The sequence below is a fragment of the Haliotis rufescens genome, unplaced genomic scaffold (assembly GCF_023055435.1).
Source record: "Haliotis rufescens isolate VD_foot unplaced genomic scaffold, xgHalRufe1.0.p SCAF_543, whole genome shotgun sequence".
Lineage (NCBI taxonomy): Eukaryota > Metazoa > Mollusca > Gastropoda > Lepetellida > Haliotidae > Haliotis > Haliotis rufescens.
In genome coordinates this window covers 1-13,417 of record NW_025964272.1, presented here as the reverse complement: position 1 = coordinate 13,417, position 13,417 = coordinate 1, and the positions used below count along the sequence as shown (strand labels likewise).

General features: G+C 39.3%; 1 protein-coding gene across 2 annotated transcripts; it reads left to right on the top strand.

Moving 5' to 3' along the window:
- Nucleotides 1-2,619: 2,619 nt before the first annotated feature.
- LOC125374332 lies at nt 2,620-5,228 on the top strand. 2 transcript variants are annotated; one of them, XM_048385163.1, is made up of 4 exons: nt 2,620-2,763; nt 3,823-3,889; nt 4,228-4,308; nt 4,841-5,228. In XM_048385163.1, the coding sequence occupies exons 1-4, from the start codon at nt 2,703-2,705 to the stop codon at nt 4,860-4,862; spliced, it is 231 nt and encodes a 76-aa protein (XP_048241120.1). In that variant the 5' UTR covers nt 2,620-2,702; the 3' UTR covers nt 4,863-5,228. The 2 variants fall into 2 exon arrangements, with proteins under 2 accessions (XP_048241120.1, XP_048241119.1); XM_048385162.1 differs by having other exon boundaries at nt 4,763-5,228.
- Nucleotides 5,229-13,417: the final 8,189 nt, after the last annotated feature.

The window sequence follows — 13,417 nt, the reverse complement described above, 5'->3', positions numbered from 1 at the left end:
AATTTGTGTCGTTAGTAGCAGGACAAGTAGTATGTCTTCCGTGTTTGCGACATGTTTACTATTGACTTTGATTTGACGTTAAAGGCTTCAGCAAATCTTTCAAAATATTTTTTTGAAGACATGTGGGGATTTTTCCAAATTGGACGCATAACTGATAGAAATGATATTTTGATTTGTAGCATGTTTCCGTGTTTTTTTTGGCGGTGAATATTTTTTCTTGCCTTTGCATGCATTTGTGACGGGTGCCACGCATGGGACAAGGTACACTCAGCTATTAAGATATAGTTGGAATAGTCCAATGGACTGCTTTCAGTAAATAAAACATGATTAGGGAAAGGATTTTGTGGCTTTTAAGTCAAATATATTCTAGGCTCTGTTATCTGCTTGACTGAGGAAAGCTGAAATCTGAATGTTCCTTTTAATGGGGACATCAGATGTTTGTGCAGAATTGGGAATTTATCTTTATTTTTAAGAAATTTCATCAAATGTGTATTCTGAAGACAAACAAGGCCTAGAAAGCTGAAACGTTGTGTGAAATGATAATGGCTATGTGTGGACCTTCATTTCATTAGGGATGACCGCTCAATGTTTATTTACGAAAGTCGCTGTTTTATACACTTTCCTATCATATATGCGAGTCAAGTACATTGATGCAAGCGACAGTACTTGCACATATAAAGGCATACCGTTGTTTTATGTTTATGAGAGATACTTCCTCATTCCAAATAGACAGCCACTCAAAACGTTGGAATCCATCTGCTCTGCTTCAATCCTTACTTGACATCAAACAGTTCGGGTTTCAAGCTAGAATAGAATAAACATACACATACTGCGTTTCAATACAGAGGTAAATTGTATGTTACCTGTAGATTTGATTATATTATTTTTTACATGGAAGCTTTCTTAAACAAGGTATTAAACTGGTGTATTTATTGTCGTCGGGAATTGGAAGATGAAAGAACCAATTTTGAAAAGTTTTGTTTGAATTGTTTGAAGTGACGATACGATCACTGACGTAAAGGTAATTAAGTATAATGGACGTTTTAGTGTACCATCTAGACATAACCGCAACAGGGAAGTTTCTTGTCCCAGATCACGTCAAGGGTGGCCTGTATCGACACAGAGGTGCATTGTGTGTATTGCAACATCAATACGTTGTCAGATTTGATATTTTAAGCCATTCATGAATGTGTACAAAATGTACAGGTACTTGGTACTAAGACCATTAATACGACTCATACTGATTTTTAGGTCTTTTGACTAATAGAGGGGCGGTCGGGTAGCCTAGTGGTTAAAGCGTTCGCTCGTCACGCCGAAGGCCCGGGTTCGATTCCCGACATGGGTACAATGTGTTAAGCCCATTTCTGGTGTGCCCCGCCGTGATATTGCTGGAATATTGCTAAAAAAAGGGCGTAAAACCATACTCACTCACTCACTCACTCACTCACTTTGACTAATAGATACTATTAGTATGCAGGATTTAAAAACATATTGACAGACGAAGCTAATAACCCAACAAAAATACTTAAAAACAGTTGAAAGCCAGCTCAGTTAGAAATAACATATAACACTTGTCATTCATCAAGTGTTAGTAAATTGCACGTGTGTTTAATAATATTCACTTATGAATCATGCAATCGATTGTTTCACATATTATCAATTCCAACTTCCAATGTGAAATAGTGTAGAAAACATCCAATATATTTTCATTTGTCATACAAATACAGAACCGGCTACAAGAGTACTTGCACTGGCTATACCATAGGCTACAGGAGCACTTGTACTGGCTATACCATAGGCTACAGGAGTACTTGTACTGGCTATACCATAGGCTACAGGAGCACTTGTACTGGCTATACCATAGGCTACAGGAGTACTTGCACTGGCTATACCATAGGCTACAGGAGTACTTGTACTGGCTATACCATAGGCTACAGGATTACTTGCACTGGCTATACCATAGGCTAGAGGAGTACTTGCACTGGCTATACCATAGGCTACAGGAGTACTTGCACTGGCTATACCATAGGCTACAGGAGCACTTGTACTGACTATACCATAGGCTACAGGAGCACTTGCACTGGCTATACCATAGGCTACAGGAGCACTTGCACTGGCTATACCATAGGCTACAGGAGCACTTGCACTGGCTATACCATAGGCTACAGGAGCACTTGCACTGGCTATATCATAGGCTACAGGAGCACTTGCACTGGCTATACCATAGGCTAATAGGAGTAATGTCTGGATGTATTCACATGAACTATATTTCTTTCGCGAATTCATTGATAAACATGGAGAGTAAAAAGGACTGGGGAAATATCCCTGTCGAACACCAATATCACAACCAAACAGCTGTGAATCAGAATTGTTAAATTTAGCACAAGCAGATACGTCGTTGTAGACATATGGGTAAGAGGTTTTGGAAAATTCGTCTAATAATGTATACAATTTTAGATGCACGCCATATATGTGTTTGGGATTAATTGTTTTTCTTTTACTCAAATTTTCCTGAAAGAAACTGTTCACATTTAGTCAAGGGATAACAGGACTTGTTTTCTAAATACAGATATAAGGATGTAAGGAGCAGTCTTATTGGCCATGTTTACTTTACCATAGCAAACGGATGTTACAACTGGTTAAACGTTTGAGGCGGCCCTCACATACAGCAGTCTGGTGTTGACCACAGAGGCAAAACAACCATGGCAGCTGTCCTGAAACTGTGTGTGGTCCTCATCTGTCTTGGACTGGTGGAGTCACTCGGTAAGAAAGGCTTAGTCCATTTAGAGTCAGTAGGTTTTATTAATCATATTCTGAATTCATGAGGTATTGTGCGTAAAGTGTGATGACATGAATGTTTTTTTAAATATCGATGCCGTTAGTCGTATGATGGGTACGATAATGGCAATGACAGTGATGTGGACATGTTATATTTTGACGAATGAAAGCCTATCGGACATGTTCATATGACCGTCGATTCCTTCAGATTCTACGAGACACAACTTGAGTCAAAGATCATTCGTGTTCGTGTTTAAACTCTTCCTAAAAAGAGCTATTTGGCCACATTTATATCATGTAAGGGAGTAACGACTGATCTATCTATCGATGTATTGCATTTATTCAAGCCAAGATACCACTATCAATGAAACATACCAATGATCCTTAAGGTGTGTGTTGTAATGTGCTGTGCTGTGTTGTATATGTATGATTAGGATATGCGTAACGAAACACGTTTGGAAACTTAAGGAGGGAGGATCATGGAATAAAACTACACAAGTTTTGTGATTGAAATATTGATAGCATATGTGTAATTAACATAGCAACACACTACCTCGACGTTACGGAGAGCGCTTGGGCGTGGATTTTAGAGAGGGACTGAAGAAAGGACATACATTTGTTGAGGGTTACACCTTTCATTATGCTCAAGTTTGAATTGTATGTGAATAGTGATACAGTTGGTTTTGAACTGACTCGGTCATGTTGATGGCATCAATTCCAGTAATTGGAGCTTGTTGTGTTCATGAAAAATGACTACAAATTTCACAAAAGAACCCTCCATGACTGTTTTACTGCTAAAATCTGATATGCCAGAAAATGTGTGTTTCCTCAGATTTCGTGACACTCACGACACAATTCCCTTAGTGTTTGAATTAAAAGAATCTCATAAAACTTGAATAGATCTAAAATTGATGCAGTGTCAGGCTGCTGGATTCTAAGTGGGGGGAACACAAAGTGAGCGTGATGGCGCGTATGTTTGTGTGGATGTGTTTTGTTCTGTTCCTGTGGGTGTGCATACGTTTACATTATCTTATTTCCTTTCAGTCAAAAACACTTATAAATGCTACTGTGACAAGTGCAAAATAACGAAGAGTGTCTCATTCAAGAAACCGTAAGGCCACTGTTGATTATTTATTCATTTTTGTTGTGTTGAACTCTGTTATGCCGAAGTAATTGTCTGTCCAGTTCAGTTGAATTCCGTCAATCCTTTGACATTATTTGATCTCTGATCAGTCGAAGCGGAGGTTTCTAATTTTCAATTTCTTCGAACTTGTTTTGTGTCCCAAATAAAAATATCAAGTAACTGCAAATTTTACTTGTAAAGTCGTGGACACTCCACATCACATCAAAGGGAGAATGGGCCTGTAATAAATTCATCATTTTGTCTGTATTTACTTATAATTACTTCAAATGTTTTTCATTTACAATGACTTGACATGTTTATTGCAGTATATACAGATCAACTACGTATCGTCAAAGATATACCACCAGCTGTGGATTTTTGAGATGGGGAAGGTGTACCAGATACCGGTGAGATTGTAAAAATGGTCACTTGGAAATCATGTAATCAAATTCCGGGTAAGAATAGACACATAGCAATCTATGCGACTAAATGGATATAGTGATGGATCAGGTGTCTCGGTTGATTGCGTATTACCGTACCCCTTCCCAGACAGCGTGGGACGTTGTTTGCAATAACGAGCACTGGTTTGCCTGGCCAAGTCTCAGTTGTTTGCAGGTCCTCGTCACATAGCTGAAGTACGTAAGACGGCGTTAAACATCAAATGTAATTGTCCCAACTGAATGTGTTTAGCTTAAATATAATATAAGTCTTTCATCACGTGTTATTAAATTGCACGTGTGATTAATGTTATTCACTTATGAGCCATGCCATCGATTGCATCACGTGTTATTAATTCCAACTTGGTACATGTGAAATCGTGTAGAAAACATCTTATTCATTTACATTTTTTTTATCCTACAGAACCGGCTTTAGGAGAACTTGTACTGGCTATACCATTGGTTACAAGAATATGTTCGTGTCTTGTCGACTGGGTTGCAGGTGTCCAACGACGTTTTACTGAAGCTTCTGGAATCAAAGGCATCCTGAACCAGATCGTGAATACACCCTGCCTTGCCCTGTCACCTACATTCTCTATAAGATCAACATCAAAGTTGTAGTGCACTGTAGAATCTTAGAAAATATTTATACATGTAATTATAAAATGGTCGTTAAGACAACGATTTTGTGAAAGTTATTCCACAGTGTTCCCACATCAGAGAATCTCTAACCTACATGTACAGTCACCCAGAGTAGAAGACTTGTACAGTCACATAAAGTAGAAGACTTGTCATGTGTTTGTTTCTCTCTCAATATTCTTATCTTTAGTGTTTAAACAGCATATTGTTTTTTCTAGTTTCCCATTAAAAAAACTGCAGTATCACGTTCATATCGTGTGTTTGTCTAATTTCTGTATACAACAACACGTGCATGTTCCCGTACAACGCACCAAATCGCTATTTATACGGTGCTTCCCGGATGAACATCGATAATGGGTATTACCCGTCTCGACAAGATCGCCTCTAATTTGGCTATTGGATAGTAAATAACAGCCTGTAAGATCTTCACTAAAAGCTCACTCCAATATTCAAAATGGCCTATTAGGCTTTGGTACCTTAATTGTAATCATATGCAAACATATCATGATTTATTTTCCGGGGATTGTAGTGTTGTGAAGTACCAACGGCAACGTCATTTAAGTCGGTTCCTTTTTGTTTTGTGTTTTTAACGCCACACTAAGCAACAATCCAACTATATGACGGCGGTCATTAGCAATGGAATGCTAGTTTTGATGCTGAACCGCACACGGGCCACTTTTAAATTTGAGAGATCACATTTTAAGTCGGTTACACTGAAGTTTAGTATTATAAAGTGGGCCAGTAGGCCCTTTTTCTAACTCACACACTCAAAAGTGATTTTAATGCTCGCATAGCTGAATATCAGGTTTGAAGTGATAGTTCAGTTGTATTAGAAAAAGAGGTATGAGGTAGAGGTTATTAATGTCCGAGTTAAATGTAACTTTGGGTTTGCGCAATATATACAGATCTTAGAGATCTCCTGTCAGGTTAAACATACTTTCATGACTCAAATAATACACCACGCCGGAGGAGTGTCAATATTGAGCGGAATTTGCAGGCTCAGGCTTATGTCTGAGATTTAAGAACCTACATGTAGCATTTACTCCTCGTGACCTAGGTACAGTACCAGAATCGATGTCCCAGGTAACAAGCATAAAAAACAACACGTCCTATAGGTCTCACAGCGATTGTGTACATACAAACAGACGCACAGAAAAGTATTGTATGTACTGCCAACACAATACAGTTGAAGACAAGTTAATCTATGAGAAGCGAATTTCGTCAAGATATCGTACTACATTTACGTTTCTGTCTTACTGTCCTTTGTCAACGGGTATCTAAGAATAATTAACTTGTTTTCATCGCGATTTGGCTGTAATATTGCCGATGCGATGTAAAATATTAACTCATTCACTCACTCACTCACTCTTAATATACTGACGTTGCTTTTACATGGTCCCCGTAGTAGGCGTTCCCATCGTAGTAGTCGTCCCCACCCATTAGGAACGATTTAAGTCTAGTCTGCCGTATCCGCGTATTCCACAATACGACCCGTGAAGATTCCGGGGTAGAATAGGTCTTCAGCAACCCATACTTGCCGTAAAAGGCGACTATGCTTGTCGGGATCGGGTGTTAAGTCTCGCTGACTTGGTTGATACATGCCATCAATCCCAATTGCGTGGATCGATGCTCATGATGTCAATCACTGGATTGTCTGGTCCAGACTCGATTATTTACAGACCGCCATCATATAGCTGGAATATTGCTGAGTGCGGGGTTAAACAACAAACAAACAAAACAACACGTGGACAGACCTCAGAAAATATTGTATATTGACAAGCATGGCAAATCCGTTGACCGTGTGTATGAATATGGTGGTTGTCATGGTGACACTTCTCCAACAGACACTAATCAACAGGTCTGCCATTTTAAATACAGAAACCAGAAATGAACATATGAATGTTGAATTACGGTTTTAATGAAGAAAACAGTGCTACATTCTCAAGGAACTTTCATTGATTATTTCAGGGCAAATGTTATTATATTATGACACTGATCATGATTGATTCTGGATAATATTCGTTAGTCCATCAGTGAATCTTCAATCTATATCACACACCAGGGGAGGACTTTGTTAAAGTCTTCAAGAAATATCAATTTGGCACAAAGCATAAACAACCACTATGGTGGGATACAGACAGTACAGGAAACTAAGTAATTGCGGAGCATTAAGAAGCCACAGAGATCTGAGACATGATATTGACATTTATAGAGCAGAGAAAAAAAATAGTTTAACCAATTATTATTTACCTGAAAAACGAATACCTATTTTGATAAACAGAGTACATTATTATCGTCATCAAACTCTGAACCAAAACAGTTCTGGCGGCATAATGAATACAAACACTTAGAACGTTTCCAGATGGTCTAGTGTCTACATCTCGTGAATGGCGTTTACAAATGTTGATGCCGGAAAAGGGGTTTACAGGTGAGGGACAATAAGGCAACTGCTGAAAGTTAATGGTCTAGCCTGTAGTATGATTGTCATCAGATCATTGAGACCAAATCAAGGAGACACCATAGCGACTGTTTGTTTACACGCAGACATTTGTTACGTCGGTTAAGGCGTCGTTCAATGTCAAAGCCTGCTGTGATTTTGTTTTCATGTCGTTGTTTATCGGAAGTCGAAAAGTAAACATGATTTGTAAACAAGCCATCCTGGCGGTGAACTTTACTCATTCATACGCTGCTAACAACGATAGGCCTTATTTCAATCTATAGAGCCAATACATGCAGATATTGCGTGTCCACAATGGTGGGTCAGTATCTGAACGTGGTAGATAGTGGGTTTTTCTCTTTTGTTCAGTGGTTACGGGCATCACTGAGACAATACGTATATCCCGTCCACGGATGTACCCTGTCGTTGGTCTACTGCAGTGCAGCTTGTACAGTGTAGTCCCACCTCTCTGCTTGCACACACCCATCATATAACGCCAAAGACAACTCTCTCCACTGTGCAGCTTGTCCAGTGTAGTCCCACCTCTCTGCTTGCACACACCCATCATATAACGCCAAAGACAACTCTCTCCACTGATCTGCACCTTCTGCATCCCACAAACAGTGTATTCGGCTCTCTGAATTTCTTAACCAAACTCTTTACTTCAAGACATCCCAAATTTCACTTAAAATGGCACTTCTTATCCACGTTTAAATATTTGTTTAAAGAAATATGTTTTCAAGATAATGTTTGTGATCGTTCCCTTGAAAGAGAAAATAGTGCCACGTTTCGCACAGTCACCTCTTGGCGAATATAGACAGTTAGGACAAATAACAGCCGCTAGATAATTCAAGAGACTGTTCCATACAATGCTGACAATATCAAAGTGGCGAAGGACAATTTCAATGTTTTGTAGGAACTACTTTATAGGACGGCCCAGGGATACATATTTTTTATCATTAGTAATGCAGTTATTGCATAAAAAGACAAGGGAGAATTCCTTTCACAGAATATCCCCGAAGAGGTATGGTAGCTCACATGCCATTTGCATTGGTCTGGGGCGTTATAATGTTTCGTATAAAATATTTATTTTGGTATTCAGGGCCCATTATAGCACAGCCAACGTCCGATCATGTTCATATCCTTTAAGAATTGGATGACTTTAATGCAATTATTGCTCCCTTTGAACCTGTCACTGATTGCTCATTATCCCAGAGACTTTGTGCAGGTAAGTAATATGGAGGTTATATAGAGCATCACATGCAAGAGTAAATTGTCTTTGTAACAAACAAAAAACACTAAAAAATACTCCTACTTGTCATCTTTAATGACGCGAAATCACCCGTCATGTGTGAGAGCTTCAGTTTCCGTTCACTCTTTCTACCAGTGCTAATAAAACAATAGTGTAGTCGGCATGTCACAAACGTTTATAGTCATTACATGAGGAGGCATGTCACAAACGTTTATAGTCATTACATGAGGAGGCATGTCACAAACGTTTATAGTCATTACATAAGGAGGCATGTCACAAACGTTTATAGTCATTACATAAGGATAAAAAATAATACTGTGGATTTGTTTTAAAAACAAAATACTATCATGGAACCAACTACTGGCATTTGTCCTCGCGTTTCATCATAATATTCCTTCTTGTAAGATGCCTTGATTTTGTGGTACAATTCTGATACATTGTAACTCACTGGTGGAGAATCTTCAATGTTCTACACGGTGGAGACAATGTGGCACTGTTAGTAAACCTGCCAAGGCTTTAGCTCAGTTATTCCACAGCTGCAACTACACAATGGTGTGGTCACGTTGTTTTCAAAACAGCCTTTTCAGTATGAACAGACACTAACACAACCAGGCAAGTTTCAGCCTCTGTGTGTAACTCACGGATATTCCTTACTCCCTGGCATGACTTGGTGCAGTTCAGAGCTTTAATACCCAGAGGAGATGGCAATGTTGAGATATGCGGAGGCTAATGATGTGCATATTGACATTAATGTGATAATGGGGACATATTAATAGTGGGTAAATGTATATTTCGGACATGTGGCATATTGAATTAATACATGAACAAATATTTTAATCTATCAAGTTTTGTTTCATTGAACTGAGTAGCAGCATACACTCAGCTATGATGCTGACAGATTGGCAGATTTGCACATTGGGTTGATGATCACTGTAACCATTATGGCACAGCTAGTATGGTAAGACAAGCATGTTGGATAATCTGAGGGCACAACTAGGGGGGTTTGCAGAGTAGAGCAATGACCAATAGATATATCCAGCAGTATGGGTCAGCACTGTGTACCTGTACCCTGGTTATGTATTGACCAACAGATTGACCACCCTTGCCACTGATTCAACACTCCAGGTGTTGTGGATGCTGGTGTCAGTGTAGTGAAACAACTGTCATGTGGTAGAATATCCCTGACTTCATATGCTATTAGTCTCTGTGTCAGTTGAATGTCATCACCTTGACATGTTATATTAGGGTTACTGATATCCAGTGATTTGGGTGTTGGGTGTCTGTGACTGTTTGGGGGTTGGGTGTCTGTGACTGTTTGAGGGTTGGGTGTCTGTGACTGTTTGAGGGTTGGGTGTCTGTGACTGTTTAAGGGTTGGGTGTCTGTGACTGTTTGAGGGTTGGGTGTCTGTGACTGTTTAAGGGTTGGGTGATTGGAGTTTGTGTCCCTTCGACATGTTGGATAATGTTTACTGAGCAAAGTATCCTGTTTATTACATGCAGGTGAATAACTTTCCCTAATCTTTAAGTCTGTGGTCAGTTCAAATAAACAAACATGACATTCAGTCAGCGATAGTCAGTATAGATGGGTCAGTTATAGTCAATATAGATTGGTCAGTGATAGTTGGTATAGATGGGTCAGTGACAGCTGGATATAGATGGGTCAGTAATAGTCAGTATGGATTGGTCAGTGATAGTCAGTATGGATTGGTCAGTGATAGTTGGTATAGATGGGTCAGTGATAGTTGGTATGGATGGGTCAGTGATAGTTGGTATAGATGGGTCAGTGATAATTGGTATAGATGGGTCAGTTATAGTCAGTTTAGATTGGTCAGTGATAGTTGGTATAGATGGGTCAGTGATAGTCAGTTTAGATTGGTCAGTGATAGTTGGTATAGATTGGTCAGTGATAGTATGTGTAGATAGGTCAGTGATGGTTGGTGTTTCAGTGAACTGGAACCACTCATAATCCTGTTAACACTAATCCCCTTGTTAACACTAGTTCCTTTGTAATCCCAGGCCACAGGCAAGGTGAGGTTTCTTAAGCTGACCATTGTGCAACAGCTTCTTTTAATAATACCTCTCTCCAGACTCACTCTCCTTAGTGTGAACAACTCTGTATTGCACCCAAAGTAGATTCAATTTATGGATAACAACTTCTTTAATACTGTAAAGGTGACGTTTCAGTATAGATTCTTACATCGTTGTCAAGCAAGACTGAATGAGGAACATTGTACAGAATATATATAGTAGGTGGGGGATTAACAGTAACAACAATTGCATACATGAGTGGGATAACATGAGTAGGCAATGACAACAGAAGGATAATACTGTCACAACATGATGGACAGAGAACGCATAGGTGGAAGCCTTTGGGATATGAAGCAAATTAAACAGGATAAGTTTGCATAGGTGTGGTGATTATTGGTTATGAGTTCACACGATGAGCCTACTATGAACTCATTAAGCAATAACTAAGCAAGAGTATGAAAAGTAAGATGTCAAGATAGTTGTTTTCATATAAGAAATATTGATCATTCACCACTCTGTAGAATCATGCATACCATGTACTACTAGCTGGTGGCACATGTTCCTGTGACCAGCGCACAGGTCACAAAACAGGTGATGTTAAGCAATGCTGGCCACGGAGAGTAGCTGGATGCTCAACAGCGTTCACCAGCTTCACTCCTGGGAGTTTCTAGAGCTTTGGTCCTGCCCCACACTGAAGCACAGGTGACACATGTGGAGTCTCCTGTGGCAAGTGACTTTGTGTGAAATGTGCCTTGGTTCACCCAGCAGTGAATGGGTACCTGGTAGGATGAGATGTCAATGTGGCTGTTAACCTTCAAGTGCCTCACAGGCAGCTTGGGTTGTATACTCCCCAGGGAGCTGAGAATGATTGTTGAGTGCACACTGATCCACTGACCGGAGTAATGAGTGCACTTTGAGCAACCACATAGTGGATGGAAAACAGCACCTAACAAATGCACTTATTATTATTAGCTGTTTAACTGTGTCGTACTTGGTAGTCATCTATGAAGTGTGGATGCAATATAGCTTTTCAAATGTTGAAAACACCAACTAATTAATGCAAAAACAGGAGATGATAATAATGATAAATTAAAGCTGCAAGCAGCAATGGTGAGCTCCAAGTAACACTGCGCACAAACGTCCATGTTCAAGACCTCAAAGGGTTTCCTTGTACCAAATCTGTCAAATTTAGGCACCACTTGCAGGGTATCGCTGCTACGAAATTGTAGTGTGCAGGGGTGTCCAGGTCTGTTCTAAACCCTTTTCCGACCTCGAACATGTTCGAATCCTTGTTTGCTTGTACCAACTCCGTCAAACAATAGTCACCGGAAATCACTGCTACGAAATTGGTGTGTTCCAGGGGTGTCCCAAATATTAAACAAATATTACCACCAAGCGGTGTTACTTTTAGCATGAAACCAAGAACAAAAGATGAGGTACATATGTCCGACTAACTTCATGTCAACTTTCAATAGTTTCTGTAAAGAGCCTTACAAGATATGATCTTTAAAGTAAAATTTCGGAGAAAAAAGTCATCAAAATCACTAAGAAAGATATTCAAAACAGGCTAACAGAGTTTGATGTGTTATGTATGGAGACAATTCTCAGATAGTTTGAAATCGTTTCATGCAGTTGGTTCAGAGATTGGATTTGAAGACATATACCCAAAATACCCTGTGAAAACCTTGAATCCAATATGGCTGTCAAAGTCAAAGAACAAAAAATGTCAAGGAACTGAAGCAGCAGATACATGCAAGGTTTGAAAGTAGTTGGACTAGCGGTTGTGGAGCAATAGGGCAAAATACATCTTAAAAAAATACTTGTTTTTCAGTTATCTGCCCTTGGCCATTGGGGCTACGGCCTTGGGACTTTGGCGGAATCTAGTATTCCATACACATACAAAGTTTGAACATAATCGAGCCAGTGGTTATTCTGCTAGCTCTGGTACAAAAATCGGCCTTTCTGCTCAGAGCCCTAATAAAACAAAAATGAAAGGTTTTCTCATCATCAATTTATAACTGCAAGTTGACCTCGCACACAAGACATCTCACTACAACAGAGGTCACCCACAAGGCATTTGTCCAATAACCATGACAAAATAAAGTTCAGAATAAATAATCATGTCAGTGAATAAAGATATGCACTGAAAGTCAAGGCCCAGTTTAGATGTTGATAGCATTAATGCACTTCCAGAGAAGTTCATATAAAAATTGGCAACATGTATTATTCTCACGTCTAAAAGAAACTTGAACCATAGAAACATATAGAGAAGTATGTACGTTAATAGATGTTTCAAATGTATACAATTAATGACAAAACTAACAGTCAGTCAAGAGTTACCATAGTGTCATTATTCTCATCACGATAAGCTTTATACCCTAATCCTGCACGAGACAAATGGTGCATCTCGAGTTGTGGATCTATGACATCACACGAGATGCCTTGTGAACATCTATGAACATATTGTGAACATATAAGGTATTCGTGTTTCCTTTGTTGGTCAGTGAATCATTGTTTATACTGAACATGCCCGTTTCATGTGGTTGAACTGTAGATCATACAACAGTTTGTTTCGCGAGACCAGCATTCTGTTTTTAAGTCGATATGGTTTCTATTTACGTACTGATATGGATTTGTTTGTTTAGCAAGGGACATAACTACTTAGGCTGCTCTGTTCTGATACGGTTGAGTAGCTGACCTTCTTTCAGATGAGTAGAAGTATG

Coding starts and splice junctions, on each gene's coding strand:
- LOC125374332 (XM_048385162.1), top strand. CDS start 2,703: ATGGCAGCTGTCCTGAAACTGTGTGTGGTCCTCATCTGTCTTGGACTG. Junction 3,890..4,227: donor AGTGTCTCATTCAAGAAACC/GTAAGGCCACTG, acceptor TGTTTATTGCAG/TATATACAGATCAACTACGT. Junction 4,309..4,762: donor GGAAGGTGTACCAGATACCG/GTGAGATTGTAA, acceptor TTTATCCTACAG/AACCGGCTTTAGGAGAACTT.